The sequence below is a fragment of the Danio rerio genome, chromosome 8 (genome assembly GCF_049306965.1).
Source record: "Danio rerio strain Tuebingen ecotype United States chromosome 8, GRCz12tu, whole genome shotgun sequence".
Classification (NCBI taxonomy): domain Eukaryota; kingdom Metazoa; phylum Chordata; class Actinopteri; order Cypriniformes; family Danionidae; genus Danio; species Danio rerio.
The window spans coordinates 64,042,416-64,057,567 of NC_133183.1; the positions used below are offsets into that span (position 1 = coordinate 64,042,416).

At 38.2% G+C, this 15,152-nt stretch overlaps 1 protein-coding gene across 10 annotated transcripts in view; it reads left to right on the forward strand.

Annotated features, from left to right (window-relative positions):
* The first annotated feature begins 1,692 nt into the window (after positions 1-1,692).
* Positions 1,693-15,152, forward strand: part of fgd (faciogenital dysplasia) — a 44,593-nt gene continuing 31,133 nt past the window's right edge. For 4 of the 10 annotated variants that reach the window (XM_073909785.1, XM_073909786.1, XM_073909787.1 and 1 more), the window contains exon 1: positions 1,693-1,871. In XM_073909785.1, the coding sequence (XP_073765886.1) occupies positions 1,850-1,871 (22 nt within the window). In that variant the 5' untranslated portion in view covers positions 1,693-1,849. 10 annotated transcript variants of the gene reach the window in all.

A 15,152-nucleotide genomic window follows, 5' to 3' on the forward strand; every position in this document is an offset into this window, starting at 1 on the left:
AATGAATGCTCCAGCACACTGCAGTGTTACTATAGTGAGCTGATCTACTGAAATAAATACTGTACTTTAGTGTTTACTGCAGTAAACTGTGGAGTATTGCAGGATAATATACCTCATACACGTAGAACACTACAGTACTGGGGCATTTGTTCATATTATAATAGTTGTTGTGTTACCATAGCAACTGTAGAATCACCACAACAGATCAATTAGTATAGTTGTTGTGTTACCATAGCAACGGTAGAATCACCACAGCAGATCAATTAGTGTAGTTGTTGTGTTACCATAGCAACTGTAGAATCACCACAACAGATCAATTAGTATAGTTGTTGTGTTACCATAGCAACTGTAGAATCACCACAACAGATCAATTAGTATAGTTGTTGTGTTACCATAGCAACTGTAGAATCACCACAACAGATCAATTAGTATAGTTGTTGTGTTACCATAGCAACTGTAGAATCACCACAACTGATCAATTAGTATAGTTGTTGTGTTACCATAGCAACTGTAGAATCACCACAACAGATCAATTAGTGTAGTTGTTGTGTTACCATAGCAACGGTAAAATCATCACAGCAGATCAATTAGTGTAGTCGTCGTTACTATAGCGACTGTAGAATCACCACAACAGCTCAATTACTATAGTTGTTGTCGTTACCACAGCAACTGTAGAATCACCACAACAGATTAAAACACTTTACTATAGTTTGGGTGAAGAACACTACAGTATTTACTGTAAATGACAATTTTTTATGTGTGAAAGGTAATCATGACTTTATTATTCCTCAGTTCTGTATATATTTGATTATTTAAATATTTAAATATTAAGTTAAGTATTTATTTACTTGTTTTTAGGCGTTCTCACAATCCTCATTTTATTTCTCAGATTTTGTAGCGTTTGTCTCGCATTTTTATTTTTTATGTTACATTTATTTCTAGCATTTGCTCAGTTATGGGCTTTACAACAACTCTGAATTTGTTTTTTGCCATTTCAACTTTATTCAGCTGTATTATTTATTATTACGCCAAAGTTCATTCATTCATATATTTATTTTCTTTTTGGCTTAGTCCCTTTATTAATCCGGGGTCGCCACAGCGGAATGAACCGCCAACTTTTCCAGGATTTTTTTCCAGCACGTGCCCTTCCAACCGCATCCCATCTCTGGAAAACACGTCAAAGTTGTGAGAAATAAAACATCATGATTATTTGTGTGTGTGTGTGTGTGTGTGTGTGTGTGTGTGTGACAGAAACAAAAAGTGATTCTTAACTATGTTTAAGTCTATTTTTTGTTTGTTTTTAATAAATGACATGATTTTGGCTCACCGTGTGAGAAAGAGACACAAAGACTCTTTTTAGCTTCAGCGTGTCACATGATGATAGATCAAAGTCCTTGAGGCATCACACACACACACACACACACACACACACACACACACACACACACACACACACACACACACACACACACATGATTCATTCACTGCTGTTCAAGTTTTAGTCAAACAGACATTATTTATGAACAATAAATACATAAATTATATAAATAAATAAAAACAAACAAACTAATAAAAAGGGGCAAAATCACCATTATGTTGTCTTCAGTGTTTCATTTGTTTCCAAATAGAGTCTAATATGTCAGTGTCTTACTGTTCTGAATCATGTAAAAAGAATCGACTCAAATGAACGATTCGCTCGAACACTAATGGACTCGGTTTAGTCTGGTGGATTAATGTCGATGAAAACCAGACGGGAGAAGGAGAAAGAGTTTTAAAACAGGACGAATGAAGTGATAAAAAGATCAAAACGCTCCATTATTTAAAGTCTGAGCGAGAAAATCTGCACACGATGAGAGGAATCGGCGCGAACGGTCAGCAGCGTTTAACTTTACTCATTCAAGCTGAGTGCGCGCGCGTGTGTGTGTGTGTGTGTGTGGACTCAGTTTTTAGTAGACTCATTTTAGTTTTAAATTTGCCTCATTTTATGTTGTTTCTTATTTGTATATTGTAAGTACTCTGTTTTAGATGTATGTTTATACACTCAAATGTTTATATGTGAGCTGTAAGACGAATGTGGACAGCAGAACAGATTTGGTGGTGTTGTACTTCAAATCTTCTAAATATTGTTTAAAAAGGTGATTTCTGGAAATCACTGAGGTAAAGTAGGCTTGATATTCGCACATTCGTTCATTTAATGGCCCATATATTGTTTAAGTTGAATACTGAGTCTCAAATAGCACGCAGGGATGACTTGTACACAACATTAACACTGTCTGATTGACTGATCAATGCTGGACTGTGATAGTCATTAACAGCTAATATGATTTCACTATTTAGAATTAGCAAAGAAAACTTTCCTGACATGATATTATTCAGCAGAAAGTCTGAATGTGTGAATATAAAACAAATTTACCTCTATCTGAAAATCTGGACCCCATGTGAGACGATTACACTTGTCTTGGGGTGTAAACCTGAGATGGATCTGAAGTAGATCTGGTTTGAGTGTGAACGCTCGCATTGATTCGCTTTTCTTCTGCTTTGGTTACGCATCAACATTTGTTTTTGTCTGTTTAAATTAGTTAATGATTTTTGTTTGTCATTTGTCAAAGTAGGGCGACACGGTGGCTCAGTGGTTAGCACTGAGTTTGCATGTTCTCCCCGTGTTGGCGTGGGTTTCCTCCGGGTGCTCCGGTTTCCCCTACAGTCCAAACACATGCGCTATAGGGGAATTGGCTGTAGTGTATGAGTGAGTGTGTGTGTGAATGAGTGTGTATGGGTGTTTCTCAATTGTGAAGTGTTGTTAGTGTGTTTGTCCACTAGAGAGCGCAGCGCTTCTCCATGATCAGTCACTCCAGAGCAGACAGTGTTTGTACTGTAGATTGATAACAGTGATTTTAATATCTAAAGGCAAACAAGCACTGAGTAGGTGCAGCGTCCTGCAGCTGTGTGTGTGTGTGTGTGTTCTAGTTGGCTGTTACTTTACAAATGTACATTCATTTTATTAGCATTCAGATGTATAATCTCGTTTATAAGAAGGTCTCACAGTGTATCACAGTCACATACTAATAATAACACAAGAAAACAAAATAAAACACACAAAATATGTAACATCCACGAAACGACAACAAAGAATAAAACACACATTACAGAAGGGAAGCATCACAAGATTAATATCAATAAACATCATACAAAATACACTATAAAAATCAGTGAATCCAATCACAACACGACCAACAACACCCTCAAGAAAACAAATCTATACTCTTCTCTGACACCAAGTATTAAGGCAGTTCTGAACCCAGTACTAGTGAGGTGTACCTAATAAAGTGGCCGGTGAGTGTTTACTACATATACTATTATCAGAATAACAATCCTTTATCTTTTTTAATCTTTTACTCTTCTATCACATAATGTTAGTGATTAAATCCGTCCAGGAATGTTTGCTCTGTGCTGTCACTGCATTGCTTGTTGTAAAATCCTGAAGATGAGCAGAAACGTTCACACCGCCGTGGATAAAAACCTCAGAGATGCTTTTACTGAGGCTGTTTCCTGCCTTTTTATAATAAACAAATAGTTGTACAAAAATAAACACATTTTCAGACACAAAACTCCAATGTTTACACTTTAAACTCGTGAGTAATATTATTTATATTTATATTACATAGATATTTATATTTATGAAGAAATATTTATACAATATTTATAAATTGGAGATAAATATATTTATTTATCACGGTGGTACAAGAAGATCACGGGTTTGAGTCTCGGCTGGGTCAGTTGGTGTTTCTGTGTGGAGTTTGCATGTTCTCCCCGTGTTGGTGTGGGTTTCCTCCGGGTGCTCCGGTTTCAGTCCAAACACATGCGCTATAGGGGAACTGATCAACTACACTGGCCGTAGTGTATGAGTGTGAATGAGTGTGTATGGGTGTTTCCCAGTACTGGGTTGCTGCTAGAAGAGCATCCGCTGTGTAAAACATATACTGGAATAGTTGGCAGTTCATAGCGCTGTGGTGACCCCTGATGAATAAAGGGACTGAATTCTAATGAATACCTCAACATATATGTTTCCTCACACAATAAAGGGTTAACATAATCAAATATTATACATTTACTCAAACTCAGACTGATGAACACAGGAGATGTGGAGATGAAATGTTCTTAATGACGTCCAGAGCTGCACACACAGTGTGTTTCCCCATCCAGAGTTCTTCTGTCTGTCTGTGGCGTCAGTGTGAAATCTCCTTGGTAAGTTTGCTTTTAGCACTGCGTTCAGTAGGAGTTGAGAAGTTTAAGTCAGGGTTAGAGGTTATAGTGTGTGTGTGTGTGTGTGTGTGTGTGTGTGTGTGCGTGTGCTCCTGCTATCCTTCAGATAATCTTCAGATGTTGGTGTGAAGACGACCATATATGGAGACTGTGAGATGTGTGTGTGTGACTCTAGTAGTGTGTGTTATGATCTGTCAGGTTGTCATGACAACAGACCTGTCCTGCACTTCGTCTACATACATTATTAAACTAAACATGATCAATCAGGCTGTGTGTGTGTGTGTGTGTGTGTGTGTGTGTGTGTGTGTGTGTGTGTGTGTGTGTGTGTGTGTGTTAGTGATATATTTGTGTGTGTTTTTTTGTTTGTGTTTGCAATGTATTTTTTTGTTTGTGTGAATTTGTGTTTGTGTCTGTCTTGTGTGTGTGTGTTTGTGTGTGTGTGTGTGTGTGTGTGTGTGTGTGTGAATTTGTGTCTGTCTTGTGTGTGTGTGTGTATGTGTGTGTTAGTACATGTATTTGTGTCTGTGTGTGTGTCTGTGTGTTTTTCTGTGTCTGTGTGTGTGTGTGTTTCTCTGTGTGTGTGTTAGTACATGTATTTGTCCGTGTGTGTGTGTTTCTGTGTGTGTGTGTTAGTACATGCATTTGTGTGTGTGTGTGCGTGTGTGTGTGTTAGTACATGCATTTGTGTGTGTGTGTGTGTGCGTGTGTGTGTGTGTTAGTACATGTATTTGTCTGTGTGTGTGTCTCTGTGTGTGTGTGTGTTTGTGTGTGTGTGTGTTAGTACATGTATTTGTGTGTGTGTGTCAGTGTGTGTGTGTGTGTGTTTCTGTGTGTGTGTGTTACATGTATTTGTTTGTGAGTTTCTGTGTGTGTGTTTTTGTGTGTGTGTGTGTGTGAGCGTGCGCTTTATGTCTCTGTATATGTGTATTTTTCTGTGTGTGTGTATGTGTGTGTTTGTGTGTGTTTGTTTCTGTGTGTTTGTCTGTATATGTGTGTATGTGACTGTGTACAGGTATGTGTATTTGTCTCTATGTGTGTGTGTGTGTGTGTGTGTGTCAGTGAAGGAGCTCTTCTTCTTCTTCTTCTTCTTCTTCCTCTTTCTGATGATCAGTGTGTTTCATATATCGGCTCCTCCTGCTCTCTCTTTCACAGCTTCAGTCCTGCTGGAGGATCCGTCCATCTGTGAGGACAGAAGCTCATCTCTCAGCATGAGCAACACACACACACACACACACACACACACACACACACACACACACACACACACACACACACACACACACACACACACACACACACACACACACAGACACAGACACACACACACACACACACACACACACACACACACACACTCAGTAAACAGCAGTGTATTTCCTCCTGTGCTGGTTCTTGGTGAGACGTGACGCTCTACTAATTGAAATAAACATTTGCATGACACCTTCATCCTCTGACTTCATGTAATAGATGTTTAATTATGACAGTTTTTGTGAAACCGCTGAAGGTTTATCTGGGAATGAGTGCGCACTGTTCTGAGGTCAGCCGATAGACGCGTGTAGAACTGAACTGTGAGTGTGAGGATCCTCTGCCCTGATTGCTTTATTATTATTTATTTCTGATTTCAGCACATGTCCCCCGTGTGCAGGGCAGATCGCTCATTATGAATTAAACGCCTGCACATCTGAGTGAAATATTGATGCTGTGTGTTGTGCGTGTCCTCAGAGGCGTCTGCGCTGGTGTCTGATGTCTCCGCGAGGTGTGCTTGCATTCGTTTGGCCTGATTATGAACACAAGAGCAGAGTTAATGATTCAGACAGTGATGGTGTCACACTGTATACTGAAAACTGAGTACTTTATATATATATATATATATATATATATATAGCGCTCAGCAATAATCATTAGGCAGTGGATATCAGTGGATAGCTCTTAGACTGCACAGCAAGAAGGTCACTGGTTCAAGTCCCGGCTTGATGTTTCTGAGTTTGCATGTTCTCCCCGTGATGGCGTGGGCTTCCTCGGGGTGCTCCGGTTTCCCCCACAGTCCAAACACATGATAACTAATCAACTAAACTGGCCTTGAAACTGATCTGAAGAACATCATTAGAATCACCATTTCTTTTCAATAACATTTGCATTTCCTCAAATCTCCAGTGTAGGAGGAAGTGTGTCCCAGCAGTGTTTCAGTGAGGAACTCAGTGCTTTACTATTGATTTAAATAACTGTAGTCTGCTGTAGACTTCTACAATGACTTCTGTTCACTCAGAATAGGACACTCTGTCATCCTTTGCACACCTCTATGGCTTTTCTCATAGCCTAATTCTGCTTCGTGTATGTTTTTAACAAATAAAGCAGTTCCTGATTCCACTTTCTCAAGCATCACACCACTAAACCACCGTCACGCTTTCCCAGAGGCGTCGTTCTTGACCAGCTCACTGCATTCACAATCTAAAGCTGTGTTTCTGATGCTGCTGCTCACGGTTTATTATTATAGCAGTCATTATTGTGCAATGTGTGTGTGTGTGTGTGATGTGATGTTATTAGGGCTGCACAGTATATTGCACGATTATTGTTATCTGGATAATAGTATATTACATATAGATACAGATCATTTATGATGATTAATGAGAGTAGGTGGGGCTAAGATATCTTCATTTTTTTCTCATTATAGGTACGGTCAATTTTCTGCACAAGTTTTATTGTTAAGCATAAATATTTATATGTACAATCATATGCTAAGCTTGTGCGATCAATAACACCTGTACTATAGTGCTAGCTGAACACACCCAGGATTACAGGATAAGTCTTGAGTTAATCAAACTAACTCATCTTACTAAACTAACAATTAATGTAATGAATTTATTAAAATTAAACTGTCACTCATTGTCTTAAAACTCATGAACGGTATATATTAGTTAACTTGATAAGAGAGAGCGAAAGAGAGTGGCTAGAGAGGAGAGCGATGTTTAATCCAGGACATAACTCGAACATAACCAGAACATTACCAGAGCAGAAACAGAACATAACCGTCCATAATAAAAACATGCTATAAATATATCCTGAACATAACCTGAACAAATCCTGAACATAACATGAAGATAACCTGAAAAAAATCCTAAACCTAAACAGAACATGAAGATAACAAAACTAGAGCCAGAGCATAACATGAACATGTTAAGAACATATCCTGAACATAACCAGAACATAACAAGATTAACATATCCTGAACATAAACAGAACATAAACAAAAACAAACAAAAAAATAAAAAATAACCAGAACATAACTAGACCCAGAGCTGCTTAACGATGTGATTAAAGCTGAGCATCTTTCATGGTATCTAAAATCCATGATTGGTGCAAACTGAACTTAAACTGGTGCTCGTTCTCTTGTCCCATCTACTCACATACAGCTTGTTTGTCAAATTGACAGAGAGAGAGAGAGAGAGAGAGAGAGAGAGAGAGACTGGCTGGAGGAGATATTGATCTTTAATTCAAAACATAACATGAACATATCCTGAACATAATCAGAACATATAATGAACATAAAGATAACAAATCCTGAACATAAACAGAATCTACCATAAACACTACCTGAGTATGATCAGAGAGAGATCTTAATCCAGAAAATAACCAGAACATATAACAAATAACCTAACCCTAACCCAAACAAATAACCTAACCCTAACCCTATCTTCAACATAAAGAAAAAATAACCTGAACAAAAACAGGACATATCTTGAGCATAAACAGAACATAAAGAGAACCTAACTTAAACATAAACAGAACATATCCTGAGCATAACCTGAACATATCTTGAACATATCCTGCGTATATTTGAACATAACCTGAACATATCCTGAGCATATTCTGAGTATAACTTAAACATAACCTGAACATAACCTTATCATATCTTGAACATAACCTGAAGATAACAAGAATATAACCTGAACCTTTCCTGTGCATAACCTGCACATAATCATAACATATCCTCAACATAAATAGAACATAAAAAGAACATAACAAGACCCATATATCTGATTAAAATCTGATTAAAGCTAAGCTACCTTCATGGTACCTAAAATCCAGGATTGGTGCAAAATGGACTTAAACTGTCGCTCATCCGCTTCAAAACTCACAAACAGTTTATATTAGTTAATGTCAATTATTAATTGACAGAGAGAGAGAGTGCCTGGAGGAGATAGTGATTTTAATCCAGAACATAACTTGAGCATAAAAAAACATATGCTAAACACAACCACAAAATATCCTGAACATGTCCAGAACATATCCTGAACATAGAGAACATACCACTCTCACAACCTTAGTGAGAGTGATCAGAGTGAACTTTCATCCTGAACATAAATAGAACATATCCTGAATATAACCTAAACATATCCTGAACATATCCTGAGCATAAACATATCATAATCAGAGCACAAACATAATCAAACACAAACAAAATAACCAGAACATATCCTGAATATAACCTGAACATATCCGGAACATAGAGAACATACCAGTCTTACAACCTTAGTGGGAGTGATCAGAGTGAACTTTCATCTTGAACATAAATATAACATATCCTGAATATAACCTAAACATATCCTGAACATATCCTGAGTATAAACATATCATATTCAGAACATAAACATAATCAAACACAAACAAAATAACCAGAACAAAACCATAACATATCCTGAATATAACCTGAACATATCCTGAACATATCCTGAGTATAAACATATCATAATCAGAGCACAAACATAATCAAACACAAACAAAATAACCAGAACATAACCAGAACATATCCTGAATATAACCTGAACATATCCTGAACATAGAGAACATACCACTCTTACAACCTTAGTGGGAGTGATCAGAGTGAACTTTCATCTTGAACAAAACCAGAACATATCCTGAATATAACCTAAACATATCCTGAACATAAACATATCATATTCAGAACATAAACATAATCAAACAAACAAAATAACCAGAACAAAACCATAACATATCCTGAATATAACCTGAACATATCCTGAACATATCCTGAGCATAAACATCATATTCAGAACATAAACATAATCAAACAAACAAAATAACCAGAACATAACCAGACCCAGATTTTAAAGATACCATGACGACATTGAGTGATTAAAGGTGAGCCACCTTCATGGTACCTAAGATTGTTGCAAACTAAACTTAAACAGTCTCCCATCCTCTTCAAATCTCACGTACAGTTGTGTTAGTCAACCCCGTGGGCAGAAGCGGATGATTGGATTGTGGCTCGGGGACGGTCAGTGATTGAGCGTTTCTGTCCCTCTGCTCTGATACTGATTTTTCCATCCCTCCCTCCTGCTGTCAGCGGTTGCCACGGAGACCCTCGGCGGCACTATTGTGGAGCTCTGGTGTGTATTGTTCAGTTGTGTGAAAGACGGAGGGGGATTTGGGGACAGAGAGAGAGAGAGAGAGGGGGAGGAATGAGACAGAGAGAGAGGTTTAACAATACTTTTAAAACAGTTTACTTTCTATAATAGTAATCAGACATTCTTAAAAAATATTGAACATAAGCACTCCTAACGCTTCAGTAACACACCATATTTCACAAACACATATATGTCAATGTGTTATAATATGCAAATTCAGCGTTTAACATCCCTGCTATTAACCACATAGACATTTCCTCAGGATCTGCATCAGCCAATAGTAGCCCTTTATTTTTAGCGAGAGAGAGAGAGAGAGAGAGAGAGAGAGAGAGAGAGTGAGAGAGAGAGAGTGGCTGGAGGAGGGGATCAACACCGGCTCTTCTTCCTCCTCTCAGACGCTTCACACACACTGGATTGTACGCATGGATCTGTACGAGTGTGTGTGTGTGTGTGTATGATGTGGAGCTCTCAGATGGTGAGTGGTGGTTATTTTCTCTGTGTGCTGTAGAGATGTTTGTGTAGTACTGCTGGTGTGTGTGTGTGCGTGTGTGTGTGTGTGTGTGTGTGTGTGTGTGTGTGTGCTCCTCTGTTGACTGGAGCGCTGCTGGTTTAGCCTGTTGAAATATACATGTTCACCTTGCATGATTTATTGGGAGATTTGTGCTGTGCTGCTGCTTATGATGCTGTTTTTCTCTCTCCAGTATGATTTATGGTGGTTTTTTGTGATTGACTTTAGGTTTATACACTACATAGTGCTCTGATTGTCTCCAGTAATGATGTACTGGTTTGTGTATTTAGTGACCTGTAAATGGAAGCTAGTTTCAGTCATCTCCAAAAATAAAATGTGAAACATCATAGTGTTGTTTTAGAACTCTTGATATCTGCATTTGATTTAATTTAACTGCATTTATGGGTGACCCTGGGCCAAAATCAGTCATAAGTGTCAGTTTCTGGACGTTTATGAGATTGATGCATGATGATTTCTGATGATGTTTACTTTGTTAGGGTGGGAAATATTGATCAGATATGCAACTGTTGAAAATCTGGAATCTGAGGGTGTTAAAAACATCTAAACATCAAGAAAATCACATTTAAACTTATGGATTTTTGGCAAAAAAAATCTTTAAATTAATAAAAATATTAAATATTTAATTTATTAATTCTCCTTCGGCTTAGTCCCCTTATTCATCAGTGGTCACCACAGCAGAATGAACCACCAACTATTGCAGCATATGTTTTACACAGCGGATGCCCGTCCAGCCGCAACCCAGTACTGGGAAACACCCATACACACTCATTTACACACACACTCATACACTACGGCCAGTGTAGTTGATCAGTTCTCCTATAGCGCATGTGTTTGGACTGTGGGGGAAACCGAAGCACCCGGAGGAAACCCACACCAACACGAAAACTGAAGCGTTTTCACCCCCAGACTCAAAGAGACGCCAGTCTGCATGAGCTCTTTACACTGAAATCACCCATCAACCAGCCACTCACAACTCCTAAGCAACACCTTAGCAACCACACAGCTATGGTGGCTTCAAACACCTTAGCAACCACACACAGAGCCACAGTGATCTCAAACACCTTAGCAACCTTACAGAACCTTGGAGACCTCCGACACCCTAGCAACCACACACAGAGCCCTTATGAACTTAAACACCCTAGTAACCACACACAGGGCCACAATGACCTCGAACACCTTAGCAAGCACACAGGGCCACGGTGACCTTAACAACCACACACAGGGCCACGGTGACCTTAACAACCACACACAGGGCGCTGGTGATCTCAAACACCCTAACCACCACACAAGGCCCTGGTGACTTCAAACACCTTAGCAACCGCACACAGAGCCCTGGTGGCCTCAAAAACCCTTGCAATCATGCACAGGGCCATAGTTACCCCAAACACCTTAGTAACCACACGCAAAACTCCATTGACCTCAAACACCTTAGCAACCACACTGGGCCCTGGTGGTCTCAATCGGCCTAGCAACCACATACAGAGCCCCGATGACCTCAAACACCCTAACAACCACTCGCAGAGTGCCGTGTTGTGCTGTATATGTGACGTCACACGTGACATTTGTGTGCAGGCAGAGTTGGAGAGAAATGTGCACTGACCTTCATGGGTGTGTGTCCCAGGGCGTTGTGTGGTCATCGCTGAGGTACAGTCAGGACACACACACACACACACACACACTCTTGCGCAGTGGTGGTTATGAGGGTGACAGATGGGCGTCAGTGCTGCTACATCTCTCTTCATCTCACTGCTGACCCATTTCCATGTGTGTGTGTGTGTGTGTGTGTGTGTGTGTGTGTGTGTGTGTGTGTGTGTGTGTGTGTGTGTGTGTGTGCATGTGTGCACGTGCATGTGTGGATGCCCATGAGCTTCTGGTGGTTCGTTTCCACATGCACAGAGACACACTGGCACAAACAAATACTCACACAACACACACACACACACACACACACAGAGACACACAGACACACACACACACACACACACAAACACATACAAGCACACACACTCTCTTTCCTCTTCCTCTTCTTCTGTCCTCATCCTGCTGCGTGCGTGTGTGTGTGTGTGTGTGTGTGTGTGTGTGTGTGTGTGTGTGTGTGTGTGTGTGTGTGTGATGGTGATTTACTGTAATATATGAGTATGATGAGTGTGTGATGGGGCTGTCAGAACTCACCTGTGTTTATGGCATGTAAGTCAGGGTCATTCAAACACATCAGATGCTGAATATATTGAATATCTGCAAATATTCAGCTCAGAGGCGTTTTCCAGCAGTAAGGCAGTTCACTTTGTTATTTATTTCCTTTCTTTCCTTACTCATTCATTTATTTTTTGTTTGTTTGTTATTAAGCATGTTGAGCTCCATTTATTAATTATATTTGTATTTTTATTTTGCCGATGCAACTTTCCTCTTGTGGGATTAATAAATAAACTGTTGATTCATTTGCTATTTATTCATTCATTTATTTGTTTTTTTGTTTGTTTGCTTGCTTTTGCTTATACATTTGTTTGTTTATTTGTTTTTATTTGTTCATTTATTTGTTTGTTTTTGTTTATTTATTCAGTCGTTTGTTTGTTTGTTTGCTTTTATTTATTTGTTTGTTTATTTATTAAATAATTTGTTTGTTTGTTAAATTGTTTTATTTGTTTTTGTTTGTTTGTCTATTTATTTATTTATTTGTTTATTTGTTTTATTTGCTTATATTATATTGCTTACATTTATTTGTTTGTTTGTGTTTGTTTATTTATTTATTTATTCATTTGCTTGTTTTTGATCATTTATTTGTTTTTATTTATTTATTTATTTATTTTATTTCATTTTATTTTATTTTATTTATTTATAATTTTTTTTGTTTATGTATTTCTTTATTTTATTTATTCTTTTTTTATCTATTTATTTATTTTATTTATTTATTTATTTGTTTGTTTATTAGTTTTATTTGCTTATATTTAGTTATTTGTTTGTTTGTTTGTTTGTTTGTTTGTTTTGTGTATTTATTTATTTGTTTATGTATTTTTTGTTTGTTTGTTTTTATTTATTTATTCATTTGTTTATTTATTAATTAATGTATTTGTTTATTTATTTATGTGTTTATTTATTTGTTTGTTTGTTTTTATTTATTCATTTATTTACTTTGTCTGTTTGTGTGTCTATCTTGCTTTGGCGGCACAGTGGCTCAGTGGTGTCACCCTCTGTTTTCACAGCAAGAAGGTTGCTGGTTCAAATCTCGGCTGGGTCAGTTAGTTTCTGTGTGGAGTTTGCATGTTCTCCCTGTGTTGGCGTGGGTTTCCAAACACATGCGCTATAGGGGAATTGATGGACTAAACTGGCCGTAGTGTATGAGTGTGTGTGTTTGGTGTGAATGAGTGGGTTTCCCAGTACTGGGTTGCAGCTGATAGGGCATCTGGCTGCTGTGTAAAACATATGCTGGAATAGTTGGTGGTTCATTCCACTTTGGGAACACCTGATGAATAAAGGGACTCAGCCGAAAGAGAATGAATGAATATCAAGCAAATACTGATACGGCTTCATACGAAGTGGACAGAAGGAATCCAGCATTGTGTTTTAATATGAGTTGAGGTGATTATGAGGTGATCTGGAGCAGAATTAACCTGATGAACCTGCAGTGCTGAACCTTAATTACTGTAGAGATGAACAAACAGGCTCACGGCTCTGCCCTCACTACAGTAACACTAGTGTACTCACACACACACACAGATGAAGGTCAGGATGCTTAGTTGGTTAGTGATTCTCAGTTGTTCTCCTGGGAGGAAGTCTTGATTTCATCTTGAGCAGCTCTGACGGCTCTATTGAAGCAGCATTATTCACATCAGTGATGATCCAGAGAGAAACACAGTGTAATGTCAATCAGTGCTTTTGATTCCTCACTTAAAGGCACAGTACACACTCAAAAGGACATGTCCTCATCATTTCCTCACACTCACGTGGCTGTACACCTTTATGAGTATCTTTCTAGGAACAAAATAAATACTCTATGCTCCAATGGCTGCGTTTATTGCAGCATTCTTCAGAATATCTCCCTTTGTGTTCAGCAGAAGAAACTCAGACAGGTCTGCAACAAATAAAGGATGACCTAATGTTCATGTTTGTGTGTACTGTCTCTTTAAGAGCATAATAGATCATCACAGTCATTTTTGCGCATGCAGGGATGATCAAGAATAATGCAAACTGGAGCTTCAGGATTAGTGTTATTGTCTCTGCATGACAGATGGCTGAGCAATGATGATGATGTCGGCTGAAATTAAAGAGCTGGAACAACTGGAACCAGACCTTTCAGTTCTGTTTGGACTGATATTTGGAATAACATTACTGAGTAACAGTTCATTAAACCCTGAGCATGTGGGAGGTGAACAAAGCATAATTCTCTGATGACAAAGCCTTCTGATATAACATAATAGATGTAATTTATAGTAATTACTAGTGTTTTTGAAGCTTATTTTAATAATTTAATCATTTATAATGTGTGATATATTATAGTAACTATGACTCTTTGTTAATGAATACTCCAGCATACAGTAAAAGAGCAAATATTCAGCGAATATAGCTATAGTGAACTGATAAATGGTGTAATAAATACTGTAGTATTTAGTTTTTACTGCAGCAAACACACACACACACACACACATAGCAACCAATCAATAGTTACCATAGCAACTGTAGAATCACCACAACAGATCAATTAGTATAATTGTTGTGTTACCATAGCAACTGTAGAATCACCACAACAGATCAACTATTGTAGTTGTTGTGTTACCATAGCAACTGTACAAACATCACAACAGATCAATCACTATAGTAATTGTGTTACCATAGCAACTGTAGAATCACCACAACAGTTCCATTATTATAGTTGTTTTGTTACCATAGCAACTGTAGAATCATCACAACAGATTGATTGGAATAGTCGTTGTGTTACC